The following is a 15,633-nucleotide window of genomic DNA, read 5'->3' on the forward strand; positions in this document are numbered from 1 at the left end:
CGTTTATGGAGTTGTCTGATGAAAGTGTTATCCCTGCTAATGTGTTACAGTTCTGTGAGATGCTATATTCCTTAGCATTCTGACTAACAATAACTGGAATGAGTGTAGCATATTAAATGATTTAAAAACTGTCTGATTCTGAAAAATGCAAGTGAAATTATTGTCTGAGGAAATTTCCCTGCATGTGTTCTCTGACGGTTTTTAATAAGCAGCAGCAGCAGCAACATCTAACAACAGAAATTAAGAACACTGAAATTAATTTAAAAACAGCAGGAAAGTCTTGGCTGTGGTTCCTGGACCTAAATCCCTTTAATCCCTTTCTTCTGTACTATAACTGGCTGTACCTGTATACTAGTATTTCTCAATGCTCTGAACAGTTTATGGGCAGGGGAAAGATTCTCCGAATGATCTAATAGTGGATCTAATGTTACTGTTTTGTTTCTCTTGTCTGCAGGACAATAAGGTCAATGGTGTGACTTGCTGTACTCGGATGCTAGGCTGCACATACTTGCATCCTTGGATCCTGCCCAAGCCACATGTCAGCTCCATTCCACTGACTGTACAAGATGAGCTGCTACTTCTAGGGAACAAAGCTCTCTGGGAACACCTTTCTTACACAGAGGCTGTCTCAGCTGTGCGCCATCTACATGACCCACTAGCTGCTGCAAAGAAACTCTGCACTTTAGCCCAAAGCTATGGTTGCCAGGACAATGTAGGTGCGATGGTGGTGTGTCTGAACATCAGTGAGGACAGCTGCACCTGTGAGATGCATGGCATCACTCTGCCAGGCCCTGGGGGATTTAGTTCCACCACCGCCAAACCAGCAACACCTTCATCTAGTAGCGGAATTGCTTCAGAGTTGGGTAGCGAACTGTCTGCTTCTGAGGTTAGCAGTGAGGTGGGCTCTACTGCTTCAGATGAGCACAACGCTGTTGGTCTTGATGGCAGCTTGCTACCACGACAAGAGCGACGTTGCAGTCTACATCCTTTGCCCCCCTCAAGTATCTTTCAGCGCCAACCTTCCAGTGCCACCTTCTCTAGTAACCAGTCTGACAATGGCCTGGATAGCGATGATGAACAGCCTGTGGAAGGTGTGATGACAAATGGCAGTAAAGTGGAGGTAGAGGTGGACATCCACTGCTGTAAAGGAAAGGGCCTGGAGTTTGAGCCTCCTGCCTTAGAGTACAGCGCCTCTGCTCCAGGGCCAGAGGATGACTCTGGGCTTGTCCTCATCATTCAGAGACAGAACAGTGTAAACAGTGGCACTGCACAGGGAGGGATCAAGGAAAAGTGTGAACTGCAGAAATCTCCTTCCACATGCTGTCTCTATGGAAAGAAGCTTTCCAATGGCTCCATAGTGCCTTTGGAAGAGAGTCTTAACCTCATCGAAGTAGCCACAGAGGCACCCAAGAAGAAGACAGGCTATTTTGCTGCTCCATCCCAGATGGAGCCAGAGGATCAATTTGTGGTGCCACCTGATCTGGAGGAGGAAGTGAAGGAACAAATGAAGCGACACCAGGAGAATGGAGCAGATCAGGAGCAGAAAGAGGAATCTGCAGTGGTTCTGCCAGAGGAGTTTGACACAGCTTTGTAGTCCTACAAGTACTGCTCCCATGTTGTTTGTCCCAGGAAGCTTTGTCCCATAAGGGCTGTCTCTCTCTTCAAAGAGAGCTGGGATCTGCAAAGAGTACAGGCATCTGCTGCTTCCTTAATGGAATGGAGGAAGAATTGGTAGTGCTAAGGTTTGGGCTGTCCACTTTTTGCTGTAGTCTGTTGTTCTGTGAGTGTTCAGATCAGCAGTTGAGCTCTGTGCTGGGGACTGTCCAGAAATTGTGCAAACACTAGTAAGACGGCAGGTGTTCCAGCGCCTGCCTCTTGCTCCTTGAACCCTGAGGTTCTGCCAGCTCTGCTGGAAAGGAGCTGGAATATGCTGGGGGGAGGGGAGGCAGGGGGGTTAGCTGCTGAGGGGGCAGTATGCAGTGTTTGGAGTCCTGTGAATATTTCTGACATAGGTCCTCCTGGCAGCACCTGACTTCATTGTTCCTTGAAAGAATACAGCCAGTTGCAATGAAGCTGACCCAAGAATGATTTCCTACACGAATTGCAAGCACTTTTATTGATTGCACTTAAGTTGTTCTGTTCCCCTTCAGCCCAGCACTTTACTACTTAGGGCCAGGGGAGAGAGCACTCCAGTATCCCTGTCCACAGCAGATGGGGGAGACTTTTCCCAGTGGGTATTTGTTAGGGCACTAGAGGACTCAGGGTACTGGTGTTCTGATGAGCACCAGTGCAGGTAGGGTGAGGATTATAATGGGATCAGCCTATGCAGAATGAGAAAATACACAGCTGGGTGATAAGTGGTTGTCTACTGATGCATTTTACATGGGGCATAAAAAAGATCAGCTCTGGACTTACTGATTGAGGTAACATGTAGAGCTAGTGCTAGCTGCAGAGCACAGACACAGCTCAGCGACTTGTCTACTTCCATCACAGATGCTTCACAGTAGAGGCTTCCTATATCCAGAAGACACATCATGAAACCATGAACTCCTGCTTGTTTTAGTGAGGTACTCAGTCTAAGAGGAAGCCAAGGTGGAAGCAGTGGCGTGTTGCTCTTAGCCTAGCAAGCAGTTGGGCTGGTCTCCGTATGCTGGGGAAGCATTCAATGTTCTTTCCCACCAACATAAACTGCACTGTCTTTATTATCAGCCACAGCATCTTTGCTTGCATGTAAAAGCAGGAGTCAGTCCAAATCCAGAGCAACCTCTGTTATGTGGTACGTGCCCAATTTGGCCGCAAACAAGGTGAAAGCATCTTTGTTTCTGCTTAGTTTTCAATGGAAAAGGAAAAAATTTTCACCTTAAAAACATCTTTGTCAGCAGTGGGGAAGAGATAAAACAGTCCCACTAATGGTGAACTGCCCAGTCTACAGTTGGCGGATGCATGGTGGTTCCATTAAGATTTTTGGTGCAGGGCGTAAGTTGGCTGCTTATGTCGTCATCTCATGTAAGTGCTGTGAAAAGACCACAGCCCCCATCGTGTGCAAATCTGTCTTCCCTAGCTGGCAGAGAGCTGGACAGCAGCTTCCCCTGTCATGTCAGTGGTGCAATAATCCTGACTATAATGTGGGCTAGTGCCTTTTCTTCTTTATTAATTATATCTATGAAAAAAATGTGAAAGTTTTTTCTCAGGAGCTCTGAGGGGCTTGAGTTGTATATTTTTTATCAATTTCAGGCCTTGATTGGAAGGAAATACTGTGCAGACAACTTGTGGGATTCTGACAGTAGAGATCTTTTGACAAAATCTAATGGAGTTTTACTTAGATTTCAGAGCTCCTTGAATTTCTTCTCACTAAGGGGAAAAAAAAAGTGTTTTTACCATGCATGAGAGCAACTTCTTAGGTTATACCTTGTGCTAGTTACAATGTAATCATGAAACAACCCCACTTTTTTCCAAAGTTTAAACTCACCTGAGTTTTGACTCTGTTTAAATGTCTGCCTCACTTTGAGAAAAATGCTTGCCCTTAGAATTGTAGAAACAACGTTTTGAATCCTTCGGGCATAGAAATAGCAGACAAACCCAAATCTCTTTCAGGTTCTCTTCATTTCAAGTATACAGAAAAGGTTCATCCCAGTATATTTGACAGTAACTTTCTAATTCCTTCACTGGCGATAATGTCACCAAATACCTGTGCTCAGGCCAAAAGTGTCTGATAGCTGAGTAGGCTGCAAAGCAGTCTCTGTTCAGTGTGGGATTGATGCAGAAATACACTCTTCTTTCTGAATAAGACTGTGACAAACCTTGCATTTAAGAGAGTGGTAGATGTTAATGCAAATCAGGACTCTCTCTTGCACTGTTGTAGAAAATCCAGTGTATCCTTGCCAGTCTGAATCCCTAGCGCTTAACCCCGTTTGTTGTCCAGCCTCTCTAGAGACTTCTCCTTTGTCATCTTCGTCTTTATAACATCGACTTATATTTCAGGCTTCAGAGGAGCACTGCTGTAGGTGGAACACACAAGTGGGAAAAGTCTAGTGAAGAACTCATAGCTGAGGATAGATAGTGTTTTCCCAGGTCTCTTCCTTGAACTTCATATTTGGCTCTTGGAGATGGCATCATCTCCACTGAGCCACATCACTAAGAACATCTCGTTCTTTACAGGCTTACCAGTAGAGGTTCTTAACTTAGGGTCATCAGGTTCTCTTGTCCCTACTGACCAGTGCCAGACCTACGATGTTCCAGGTGGTCATAGCCAAATAGCCAAGTTAGACTGGTGAGTTAGTGTGTATCTCTTTTCAATAAGTCTGGCCCTATTGGCAAGCATGCTCAATGAGAACAGTTGCATCGAAGACACTGACCTGTCTGCCCTGTCCTGTCCAGAAAGACTTCAGCAAAAGGAACCAATAAAGGTTATATTCAGTGGCACCTGGTCAGAATTTGAGTATTAAGGGTGAGGGATAGCCTCAAAGTTGCTCCCAGCACCTGAATCAGGCCTGGCAGAAGCAGCACCACAGATTGTTGGAATCTGATCAAAATCCTCAACTGAATGGATGAGGGTAGAATCCTTGTTCCAAGAAGGAGCAAGTATTTCCCTGACTCAGGGAAAGGCTGCTTTGAGGCCTGAAATTCTTCGAGTATACAGGATGTTAAGCCACAGCTAAAGCCCTGGGACTTCAGGAAGTTTCTACGTTCCTGAATGGTGATGGCTTTCACCTCACTTGCCAAAGGGCCTTTTTACAGGCAGTAGGTTCACCTCTTCAGTTTTTGTGCAGCCATTGTCTGCTCTTCCCTTGTAGCCTGAAGACTCAAGTGTATTTTTCCCCCATTTATTCCATTTTTTTAAACTTCACTCATGACTCAGCACGTTAAAAAATGTTTGCAGCACACTGCCTATAAAGTAATCTTTTTCATGCTTTTTGTTTTAATAAGGAAAATATTTTATGTATCCCACTCTGGCATGCAGCTGTAATTATTCCTCTTTTATTGTACAGGGGAGTAGATTGTTCAATGAATGCACCTTCAGCACGGGGGCCTGTGTGTGTATTGCTTTGGAGAGGCAAATAACATTGCTGGAAAACACTATTCCATTGATTCTTTACTCAGATGTATAGAGCAGTTCAGGAAGGAAGAATATTTTTGCATCAACGTTTCAGCTGATTTAGCAATAAAGATTTTTACTTTTGTCTAATTATATATTTTGATTCTGTTACTGCACTGGAGGGAATATGTGCGATGTCCCAGTCAAACATAGTTGTGGCTAGCCACGGTCATGCTGTAGGGTCCCCTTTGCTGAGCTATGTGCTGCTTCCACTCATCAGCCTTCCATATAAAAGCTACTTGCAGAACACTGTGAGGGTGGAATTCATAATACCAAATATTAGGCAGCCCTCTGTAACCTACCAGAGGAATCCTGCCTGTGAACTTGCTGTAAATAGTACTGTACAGCTCTTTAAAAGTAACTGCAGCAAGCAAGAAAAATAGAAGAAGTAGGACCACAGTGGACTGTCCACATAAATCCTTGCATTGAAACACTCAATGCATCTGGCTACTAAAAGAAAGGAAAAATCAAAGAAACCCAGAAGTACCTGGAATGTTACCATTTAGAATGTTTTACTTTTGTATCTCTGGTTCCAGCAGTGTTCCATAGTTTCAGAAGCTGTGAGGATTTAGTGCCAGTTAACCTGGTGATACATCCGTGACAAAGCACACAATTCCGGTGTAGTGTGGACTCTCAATTTTTGTTTTTCCTATATGGGCAGAGTTGGTCTGTGAGACCAGTGGTGGTTCCAGCTTCATATAAATAATGTACATTGTGGGCACTGCTCTGAAATGACATCTCATTCTGAGGCATGATTATCTGAATCTGGTGCTAGTTTTCTTTTCCCTGTTAAATATATAAAAACACAACCAAACAACAACAATTTTTTAAGAGTACATTTCACCTTTATATGCTTATAAATAATACAAGATCAGAATCTCATTTTCCCAGCTTGCACATTAAGAATGTTTTGAAAACAATACGTCTTAAACCACCAGTCTGAGCTCTTAAAGCTTTTCCCTGATTAGCCCAACTCAGGGAGTCAACTTGTACATAACAGTTTTGCTTTTATAAAAGATCATTCCGTACAAAAGGGTGCCCTCACCAAGAGAGTTTGAAAAGAAGACATTGTGTCACAAATTAGGCTGAGTATTCACCATTCTGTAAGTTTATTTCAGGATTCTCTGATGGCAATATAAATGCCATGTTCAAACTGCCCTGTTAGTGCCAAAAGTCCTATATGAAGCAATAATTAGCTGCCACAACCACCAGCCTCATTGCTCGCTTTAAGAGCTCTGTTCTCAGTGGACAGTTACAGGTCCTTTGTAAAAGTCTCAGCTATGGAAAGCTGTTCACCAGCAGAAGTCATAGAGTCGTAAAATGGCCTGGGTTGAAAAGGACCTTAAAGATCATCTAGTTTCAACCCCCCTGCTCTGGGCAGGGTTGTCAACCACTAGAGCAGGCTGCCCAGAGCTGCATCCAGCCTGGCCTTGAATGCCTCCAGGGATGGGGCATCCACAACCTCTCTGGGTAACCTGTTCCAGTGCCTCACCACCCGCAGAGCGAAAAACTTTCTCCTAATTTCTAACCTAAATCTCCCGTCTTAGTTTAAAACCATTCCCCCTTGTCCTATCACTATCTACATATGTAAACAGGAGTTCGCCCTCCTGTTTATATGCTCCCTTCAAGAACTGGAAGGCCACAATACGGTCTCCCCAGAGTCTTCTCTTCTCCAAGCTAAACAAGTCCAGTTCCCTCAATCTTGTGTGTCCATGACAGATACCAGCTGTGCTACCTGATACATGCTGGGAGATTATCAACATCAGCTATCTTATTTTTAGGAAGGTGCTGGGTACAACATTTTACCGTAAGCAATGTCCTAGTACACAAAGTATTAGATGAGACTGAGAGGGAAACCTAGAGCCTAGTTAAGTAAACCTCTCTTTCAACGATCTACATTTGGGAGCAAAGATTTCTCCAGAAGAGTAGCTCAGTATGCTCCCTGACTGCATAGCCTTGAAGCATTCAAAACCAAATGTGCTAAAGAAAAAAATGGTTTTAACAACGACTAAGAGAAAATACATTGTTGGAGCACATCTGAGATAGCAGGACTCGGAGTGTCATCAAAGCTGTAATTGAAGGCTCTCTTCCAATTTCAGTGGCTGACCAATATAAGAGGTAAGAATGGTCATTCAGATGTGCAATGGTGAGAAAACAGATACGCATCTGATGTTTATCTAACTTGTTCTGATCATTAATCCATTTGTTCCTGTTTTGTTATTTATGGTGTCTTGCCAGCTACTTGTAGCAAGATCTCATTGGAGGAGAACAAGCCACCTTGAGAGAGGGGGTAGAAGCACTGCCTGTAAAGCAGGCAGCTTGCTAGAGTCAGCAACACCCATTCTCTACTAAGAGAGCTGCCAGATGAAGACAATCCACAGGACAATGTGTCCACTAATAATTCAACAATGCAAATCCAAGTTTGAATAGCTTGGCTTTGCTATATTTGGAACTATACTGTTTCTGTGCGTGTTCTGTTGTAGCATTAAGGATACACTGTTAACAAGCAAGAAAAATGTGCTGTTTCATCTCAGTAAGGAGGCTGGCAAAAATCCTGAGCATTACTAGAGCAGAGGAATAATTCTAAAGCTCATAGACTTGTACTGGCTTCTGTTTCAGTTTGCAAACTGTTCTGTACCCCTTGACAGCCAGGCCAGCACTAAGCAGGTAGGCCATGACAGCTATGCAGCCTAAGAGGCCAGCAGCAATCTCTGCCCCATGTAGGCTGCACCGAAAGCCCTGATAGCCTTTGCTTTGGTAAAGCTGCTCTCTCTCTTTGCACACTGATGAATTATAAACCTCCAGCAGATGATGGAAGAAATAGTACAGAGCAGGCACCAAGCCAATGGCTACCACTGCGTCCAGGGTGCATTCAAGTAGGAGCCATGCTGGAAAATGCCACGGTAGCTGTAAGACACCAAACAAAATGAGAAGGCAGGAGAAGACCATTAAAGACCCTCCCATGGCCATTGCTGCCCTTGCAATTGGCAGCTTGAGGAGGTGGAAACGCTGGTCGAGCTGCTGGGCCTTCTCCCCATCTGCTCCGCTGAAGCCGCTGTACGCCCCGCCGTACTGGTAGTAGTAGATGCCCCCCAGGCTGGCGACGCCCGTGTAGCCTCCCGTCGAGCCGTAGGACACGGAGCTGCAGACCAGGACCAGCGCGGCGAGCAGCGCTCCCACCCCCTGGCAGCAGGCTGCAAGGGGAAGGGCACCGCGGTGGGGCCGGGCCGGGGGCGGCCCCGCGCTCGGGAGCAGCCTCTCGCCGGGCCGGGCCGGGCCGGCTGCTCCGGCTGGGCAAGAAGCGGCTCCCGCCGCGCCCCCGGCCCCGCTCACCCCTGGCCGTGCACAGGTAGCGGCAGCGGCGGCACTCCAGCGGCCCCGGCGCAGCGGCGCAGCTCCCCGGCGGTCCCTGCGGCCCCGCTCCGGGCACGGCGCTGAGGGGAGACAGAGGCGTGAGGGGGGAGCCGGGCCCCCCCCGCCGGCACGCCCCGCGGCCCCTCCCCCGCCGGGCCCCCTCCCCGCCGGGCCCCTCGCGGCCGCCCCGTCCCGCCCCGACCCCCGCCGGGCCCCTCGCGGCCGCCCCTCACCGCCCGCCCGCCCCGCTGCCTCCCGCCCGCGGGACGCGAGCTCCGCTCCGCTCCGCCATGGCCCGGCGCAGCCCCGCTGCCCTCGGCCTCGCCGGGCGCCGAGGGCGGAGCGCGGGGCCGGGCCGCGGCCTGGGGGAGGCGCCCGCCGCGTCCGGGGCTCGCCGCGGCGCCCCCGGGACCCTGCGCGCGGCCCCGGCCCCCCCGCGGAGCCGCTGCGGGCACGGCCCGGGCGCTCCCCTCGGCACCTGCCGGCCGCGGCCGCGCCCGTCGCGTCCCGCCGAGGCGTCCCCGCAGCCCTTCGTGGGGAAGGCGCCGTGCGGAAGGCGCCGTCTTGTACCTCTTGGAAACTGAGCCCGGCAGTTTTCCACAAGTTTCCGCTTTTCCTGCACTGCAGCTTTTGGCGAAAGCGTCCTGCGCTCTGTCTGCCGCCTCAGGCCTGCGTCCTGCCCCTCTGTCCCCTTTCTAAACAGAAGTCGCAGCCCTTTTAGTTTCTCCTGGTACAGCAGCTGCACCGTGTGCTCTGTGGTATTAGCTGCCCTTCTCTGGATGCTCCTTACTCCCCTACATCCTTGGTGTAATCAGACTTGTACACAGCATTCAAGACTTGAGTACATCGGTGTTTTGAATCATGGAAAAATGACTGTCTGCCTTGTCCTTTGCCTTTCCTGGCGATGTGCAGCAACAAGACTGTAGCCTGATAACGCGAGAAGCCTGTAAACTTCTGCAGACTCAGCACTGCAGGAGAACACTGTCCTCCCCACTTCACCCTACTCCATGAAGGACAGGATATCTGCAAACTTGCCTTAAAAGTTACCTAATCTAGGGATAAGAGAGAAGCAAAACAAAATAACTTCTTGTTCAACCCCGTTTCAGATAGGGGGAAAAGAGTTGTAGGATGATGTAGTTAGGAAATGGGGGGCTGTTGCAGAGCCTAGGACAAAAGCTCTGGAGACTGCAGATGCTCATCAAGACTGTTGCACATGCCACATGCCTTTTGGTGTGATCATGTTTCATCACTCATGTTCATGTATTAGAACTAAGACCTCCTTGCTGCCGTGAATAGGATGAGCTTAAAAGTCATTAGCAACCCTTTGTATAATTTTAGGATTATGGGCAATGCCATTTTTCCTAGTAGAGCTATTAACTTCTGTGAAAGGGATGTGAACAACCAAGTTATGAATAATAAGAAGGAATGGAATAATTGTTTCTTATGCAGCGTGTTGTGCTGTTCATCCAGCAACCTGAGCCAAAATTTTCTTTAGATTTTGCGATGTGCTGGAATTACTTGTTCCAAGAAAGACAGAGCTGGGAAATACTGTTGATTCGGTGGTGCATCAGTGTTTTACTAGAGTGTTTGCTGCCAGCAAGTGAGGTACAAACTTCAGGGCATTGCAAAACTGAGTCAGTCTTATTCCATTTATTTTGCTATATTGAGAATTGTTACCAAAATGCTTTGCATCATGCTCAAATTATCACAGCTGGTAAACCAGCTGGTAAACCAGCTGAGCCTGGTCAGCATCATCTTTTGGATTCCTATTTTCACTGCAGCAAGTAGCCATCAACAGAAGAGAGCTACAGGAAGCTCAGGGCACCTGTATTAATGTTTAGCTCTTCTTTGGCCTCCCTCTCTCTCCTTCTCCCTAACCCTGCCCCCTCTTTCCTCCCCCCATCCCCCCTTCCTTTTTTTTCCAATTCTGTTTCTGGCTGACCCTGATGTCATTGCTGCACTAAGGGGCGGGAAGGGCCTGGCCTGGCTGGCCATGGATGAAGAGCTCTGACCTGGTTCAGTGCTCTCCCTGGGAACTTGGAGGGTGAAGCAGAAGGGGTGAGTTGTGAGCTGCCTCGTATTTCTCCAGTGTGAGGCAGGTGGGACCTGCAGCACAATCACTGCTGAACACCACAAACAGGTTTATCAACTGTCCCACATAAATAAACAGTCACAGGAACAATGAGCTCAGCACGATGACGATGCAGCAGTGCTGCAGAAAAGAACGGGAGGTGTTTGTGACTCACAAACTGAACTCAAGTCCACAATGTCATCCTGTTGCGAAAAAAACTAACATCACTGGGGTGTATAAACAGAAATGTCACATGTAGGACATGTGAAGAAATTCTTCTACCCCCTCCCCCTTGCTCTTTTCTAGAGCAAAAGAAAGCTCTAGAAAGATAACCTATGAAAAAAAGATGGAACAGTCTTTTCATTTGCCTGAACAGGTGTCTATTAACAACTTTCAAGCTTGTTAATAGGGAGGCATCTTAACTTGCAACCTTGTAAAAAAATCTGTCAAGAGAAGGGGAGTATTTTGGTCTCCCTATTTGCTGTTGGCATGTTCAGGAAGCAATGTTCTTAATTTGAAGTAAAAGAGATGTGATTTAGGCATGTACACACACATCAAAAAAAAAAAGAAAAAAAGAAATGCTTCCCCCCACCCCCTACCCCCCACACACTGCCTCCACCACTTCCTAAGGAGAAGAGCAACTGTCACTGGAGCAGATCCATTGGCAGGTGGCAGGCCTCCATCACTGGGGCTCAAATTCAGTCATGAGAGGTGTTGGCCTGCCTGTGCTGTAAGAAAGTGAGGTGGCTGGTGCTGCCCACCCCACTCACTGCAAGCTCAAGGTTTCCCCTTGCCCCGCAGGGCCACCATGCCTCTTTCCACCCCGTTCCCATTGGCTGGTCACTGCCCTCATGGCTTCAAGGCCGTCCAGGGGGCAGTTGCCTCAACAAACCATGCAACAGCACGAGTACCTGAAGTCATAACGCAAACAGTTACACAACATTTGCCTGGATGTAAGCAAAAAGGAAGGCTTGGCAAGGTGTTTCTCTTTGCAGTACCTGCACGCTGGAGCCAATACCACTCACACTGTGTGGAGCATTCTTTGCAGCAGCTGTGAGAGGACTTGCAAGTCCTTCATTGTGGCTGCTGGGCCTGTAGTTCATCAGTGCTGCCGATGCTCCATGAACCTGGGGTACGCTCTGTTTCTTTCAGCATACTTGCAAGTGTCCTGCACATGGACTTAAGGCCATGGCTGAGCAGTGCACAGTCTCTCATGATTGTTGGACTCCTTTCCTTCCCCAGTGCTACAGTGATCAGTGGCTGGGAAGATAAGTTCGGATTGCGCAGCACAGCCAGCATCAGGCTATGGCACTGCATTTGCAGACACCGGAATTACAGGAGGCCCACAAGACCTCATGGTCATGAAAGCATTTGGTCTTTACACTATCTAGTTTTCTTAACAGAGAGGAATTGCTATGGTGGGAGCTAACACTCATTAAGGCAGGTGTACTAATGCACCTGTTTCCGGCCTGGAACAAGGCCTGCATAAGAGAACGCTACAAAGAGCCTCAATGTGAATGACTACCCAGAGTATTGCTGTCCCCACTGAAATGCCCCATGTGCATGCACAGTGTGAGTCACCTTGATCCACTTTCAAAAGAAGTGCAGAGATTACACAGGCCCCAGAAGCCAGTGCTCCCCTTTCCAGAGCTCAGCTCGCAGGGGCACCAGAGCACCCTGCAAAACGCTTGCTGTACACAGGCTGCTTTTCCAGAATGAGGTGCCTCTAGCTAGACTGTGCAATTTGCCTGTCATACCTTTCAGATTTATATTTCTGAGGTCAAATCAAAATTCATCCTAATTACAGGCAGGTAGGTTAAGTAGCTACTATATATTTTTGAGTTACTAGTTACTGGCTTTGATTCACTCTTTGTGGATTCTGCTGTCTTGCTGGCTCTTAAATAAAATATTTGCACAGCTTTGTATAACCTAAGTGGTTGGTTTTTTTTGTTGATGTTGTTTTTTTTTTGGGGGGGGGGTTGAGTTTATGGTTTTTTGGTTGGTTGGTTTTGGTTTTTAGCTAATTTTCTGCCCTGATTCTGCAAAGAAATGCTATGCTCAATTTCAGCTGAATGCACAACCATTGTGATGGTTTAATATATGTGGATATATGCAAGTTTGGCAAAACAGCTCTGTCTATGCACAAGGCAGATTTAACTATGAATTTGTGCAGTTTTCAGAGTGCTCATGTGACCTGACCTGTAACAGACAAGGGTTGTCGCTTGCATTTCAGGAGATCTTCTGCAGTGTTATAAGTACCATTGATATATATAAATATTAGGAATCAATAAACAGTCACAAAATTCACCAGAACCAAGGAGTCTCCAGGGCTATTTGCTTATCTAAATGAAAGATTAACAAGGAAAAATCACATACTTGGTTATTAAAAGCAGATTCAGCTGGAAATGACTAAACAGAGATTAGGCTACACACATATTTGTGGAGACCATCACTGAGTGGTTAGGGCTATGCCAGCGTCAGAAAAGACAGGACAGAAACTGATGAAAAAAAAAAAAAAGCAAAACAAGAGGAAATAATTACTGAAGTGATTTGTAATTGATCCCAGTAAATTTTTCTGCAGAGTGCTGGTTAAGTGTCTGTCCCTGAAGCGGTGTACCCTGAAAAAGTGTAGAGCACATGCGCAAAACTCTACTGGTGCATGACCTGCCTGCAGCCTGATGCAGACACAAGTTTGTCAGTGCAGTGATGCTTGAGTCCATGCCTTAGTCAAGCAGCTATTTGTCAGTCCTCCTTTGTAACTCTGGCTGGTCCAGGAACAGGCAACTGTTTGCCCGTCTAGGTTTGGACTCTGTCCACAGAAACAGACCTCTGGGCAATCCTAGTACCAGAACAAGGCAGTACCAAAGAAACACTGAAGCCATTACCAAGTTTCTTCTTCCACTGGGAAGAGACAAAGGCCAATTGCTGAAACTACAGAAGAGGGAGATGAAGAGGTATGCAACAAAAGACCTGCAGGGGAGAGCAGCTGAGAAAGAGGAACAGATGGTAGTGCAGGGGCTAGCAAGGGCTGGTGGGGTACAGAGGGCAACCAACTGCCTTACTGGTAGCAATGCGTCCTGCAGAGTGTGGCCACCTCTTTTGCTGCACTGTGCAAGGGCTGGCTTCACTGTATTTGGAGAATCAGAATGAAAGTCTCACCAAATGGTTTGGGTTGGAAGGAACATTAAAGATCATTTAATTTCCGCCACCCCACCCCTTCCACCCCCCCTGCCATGGGCAGGGACACCTCCCAGTAGGCCAGATTGCTCAAAGCCCCATCCAGCCTGGCCTTAAACACTTCCAGTGATGGGGCATCCATAGATTCTCTGGGCAACCCGTTCCAGTGCCTCATCACTTTCAGAGCAAAGAACTTCTTCATAATGTCTAATCTAAATCTACCCTCTTTTAGTTTAAAGCCGTTCCCCCTTGTCCTGTCACTGCACTGCCAGATAGAGTCCCTCTCCAGTTTTTCTGTAGCCCCCTTTAGGTACTGGAATACCTCTGTGAGGTCTACCTGGAGCCTTCTTTTCTCCAGGCTGAACAACACCAACACCCTCAGCCTGTCTTCATAGGAGAGGTGCTCCAGACCCTTGATCATCTTTGTGGCCCTCCTCTGGACTTGCTTCAACAGGTCCATGTCCTTCTTGTGCTGGGGGCCCCAGAGCTGAACACAGCACTCCAGATGGGGTCTCACAAGAGCAGAACAGAGGGGGAGAGTCACCTCCCTCGACCTGCTGGCTACACTGCTTTTGATGCAGCCCTGGATACAGATGGCTTTCTGGGCTGCAAGAGGTCCTTCTCCTCAGGGCTGCTCTCAATCCATTCTGCACCCAGCCTGTATTTGTGCTTAGGGTTGCCCTGGCCCAGATGCAGGACCTCGCACTTGGAACATGAAGTGCTGAGCTGTGTGCTCATGCTTTGTTCCTGAGAGGCTCCACGTACCACAAGGGGTGGGGTTAGGGGGGCTGCATGATGTTGGATCATCTAGAAAAGGACTGGAGTCATGCAGAGAGAGGAGAAGGGCATAGCAATAGCAGTAGAAACCCACTGATCCCATTGCACTGTGTCCTTCCCCTATCTGGCCAGGTTTTCATCCTTATGTAACTGAGTCTACCTCTGCCTCCAGAGCCACATTTTTTTTCTCTCTTGGCAGCAGACTTCCACCATGCCCTCCCCTGAACCCCACTGCAGTGTGCAGGATGTCAGGTAGAGCTCCGGTTGCATCATCTTCAGGGTTGTTGCTAGGCAGAACAGGCAGCAGCATCCTTGAAGCCTCCTGACACCACTTTTAACTCTGTCAGGGCTGCAGCATGGTAAGAGATGGGGGAAGCAAGAAAGGTACCCATACATGCTTGGAGAGGGCATGACTGAGCTTCTGAATGTTGCTCATGTCAGGCTTCAGCAAAAAGGAGAGAAGAAACAATCCAGAACCGTGAGGCTCTTGACAGAAGAGAATCCAGCCAGCTTCCACACAAGACATTTCTCTGTCAAATGTTTTTGAAAGGCACTATTCCACGGCCAAAGCCCCCAGCATGGCTACTGTGGGAGGCCTGCCAGCCAGCCTGGGACTGGGGTCTCTGCCCAGACCCACTGGCTGCAACCCACCATCTCCTAGCTTGTCTCCAGCACCGGAGTCCCTGGCCCCCATCACCCCCATTGCAGCACTGTGGCCAACAGCAGGTCATGACTCCCCAGCAGCATCACCCAGCCCCAGGGCTGGGCTAGAGAGCACACACACTGTTAACACCTGGGAAGGTGCAGCCTTATTGCTGGTGGAGCAGTGGGCGTGTGCTGAATGCAGGTGGTCATCTCTCCTCCCACACAGGAGCAGAGTATGAACAGACAAAAATCATAGTGACCGCTGGCCTCTGCAATGGTGTCAGCAGTCCATTTGCCAGGGGATTAGCAGGATGCCTCTTGCCCCTGACCAACTTTTTGATCTCCAGCCATTTGCTGCCAGGGTGGCAGGGAGCAGCCCTTGGAAGACAGGGAGGGTGCAGATGCCTCTTACTTACCCCAAGCACGTAGCAGGCAAAGGACGGGAAAGCACAGATTTTACATCTCTTAGGAAAAAAAAGGCCTTCTGGGAATGGTGTCATAATATATATATATA

At 48.0% G+C, this 15,633-nt stretch overlaps 2 protein-coding genes across 3 annotated transcripts in view; one reads left to right on the forward strand and one right to left on the reverse strand.

Moving 5' to 3' along the window:
• Positions 1 to 5,188, forward strand: part of PHLPP2 (PH domain and leucine rich repeat protein phosphatase 2) — a 33,294-nt gene extending 28,106 nt beyond the window's left edge. For both annotated transcript variants that reach the window (XM_083794915.1, XM_083794916.1), the window contains one exon: positions 455 to 5,188. In XM_083794915.1, coding sequence (XP_083651041.1) covers positions 455 to 1,594 — 1,140 coding nt within the window. In that variant the 3' untranslated portion in view covers positions 1,595 to 5,188. The remainder of the gene's footprint in view (positions 1 to 454) is intronic.
• Positions 5,189 to 6,175: 987 nt separating this feature from the next.
• On the reverse strand, positions 6,176 to 8,830 carry MARVELD3 (MARVEL domain containing 3). Its single transcript, XM_083794991.1, has 3 exons — positions 8,683 to 8,830; positions 8,429 to 8,529; positions 6,176 to 8,289 (listed from the first exon to the last, which is right to left on the reverse strand). Exons 1-3 carry the CDS (start codon positions 8,739 to 8,741, stop codon positions 7,679 to 7,681), a joined length of 771 nt encoding a protein of 256 aa, XP_083651117.1. The 5' UTR covers positions 8,742 to 8,830; the 3' UTR covers positions 6,176 to 7,678.
• Between the last annotated feature and the right edge of the window lie 6,803 nt (positions 8,831 to 15,633).

Source organism: Anser anser (genome assembly GCF_964211835.1).
Source record: "Anser anser genome assembly, chromosome: 11".
Taxonomy (NCBI): domain Eukaryota; kingdom Metazoa; phylum Chordata; class Aves; order Anseriformes; family Anatidae; genus Anser; species Anser anser.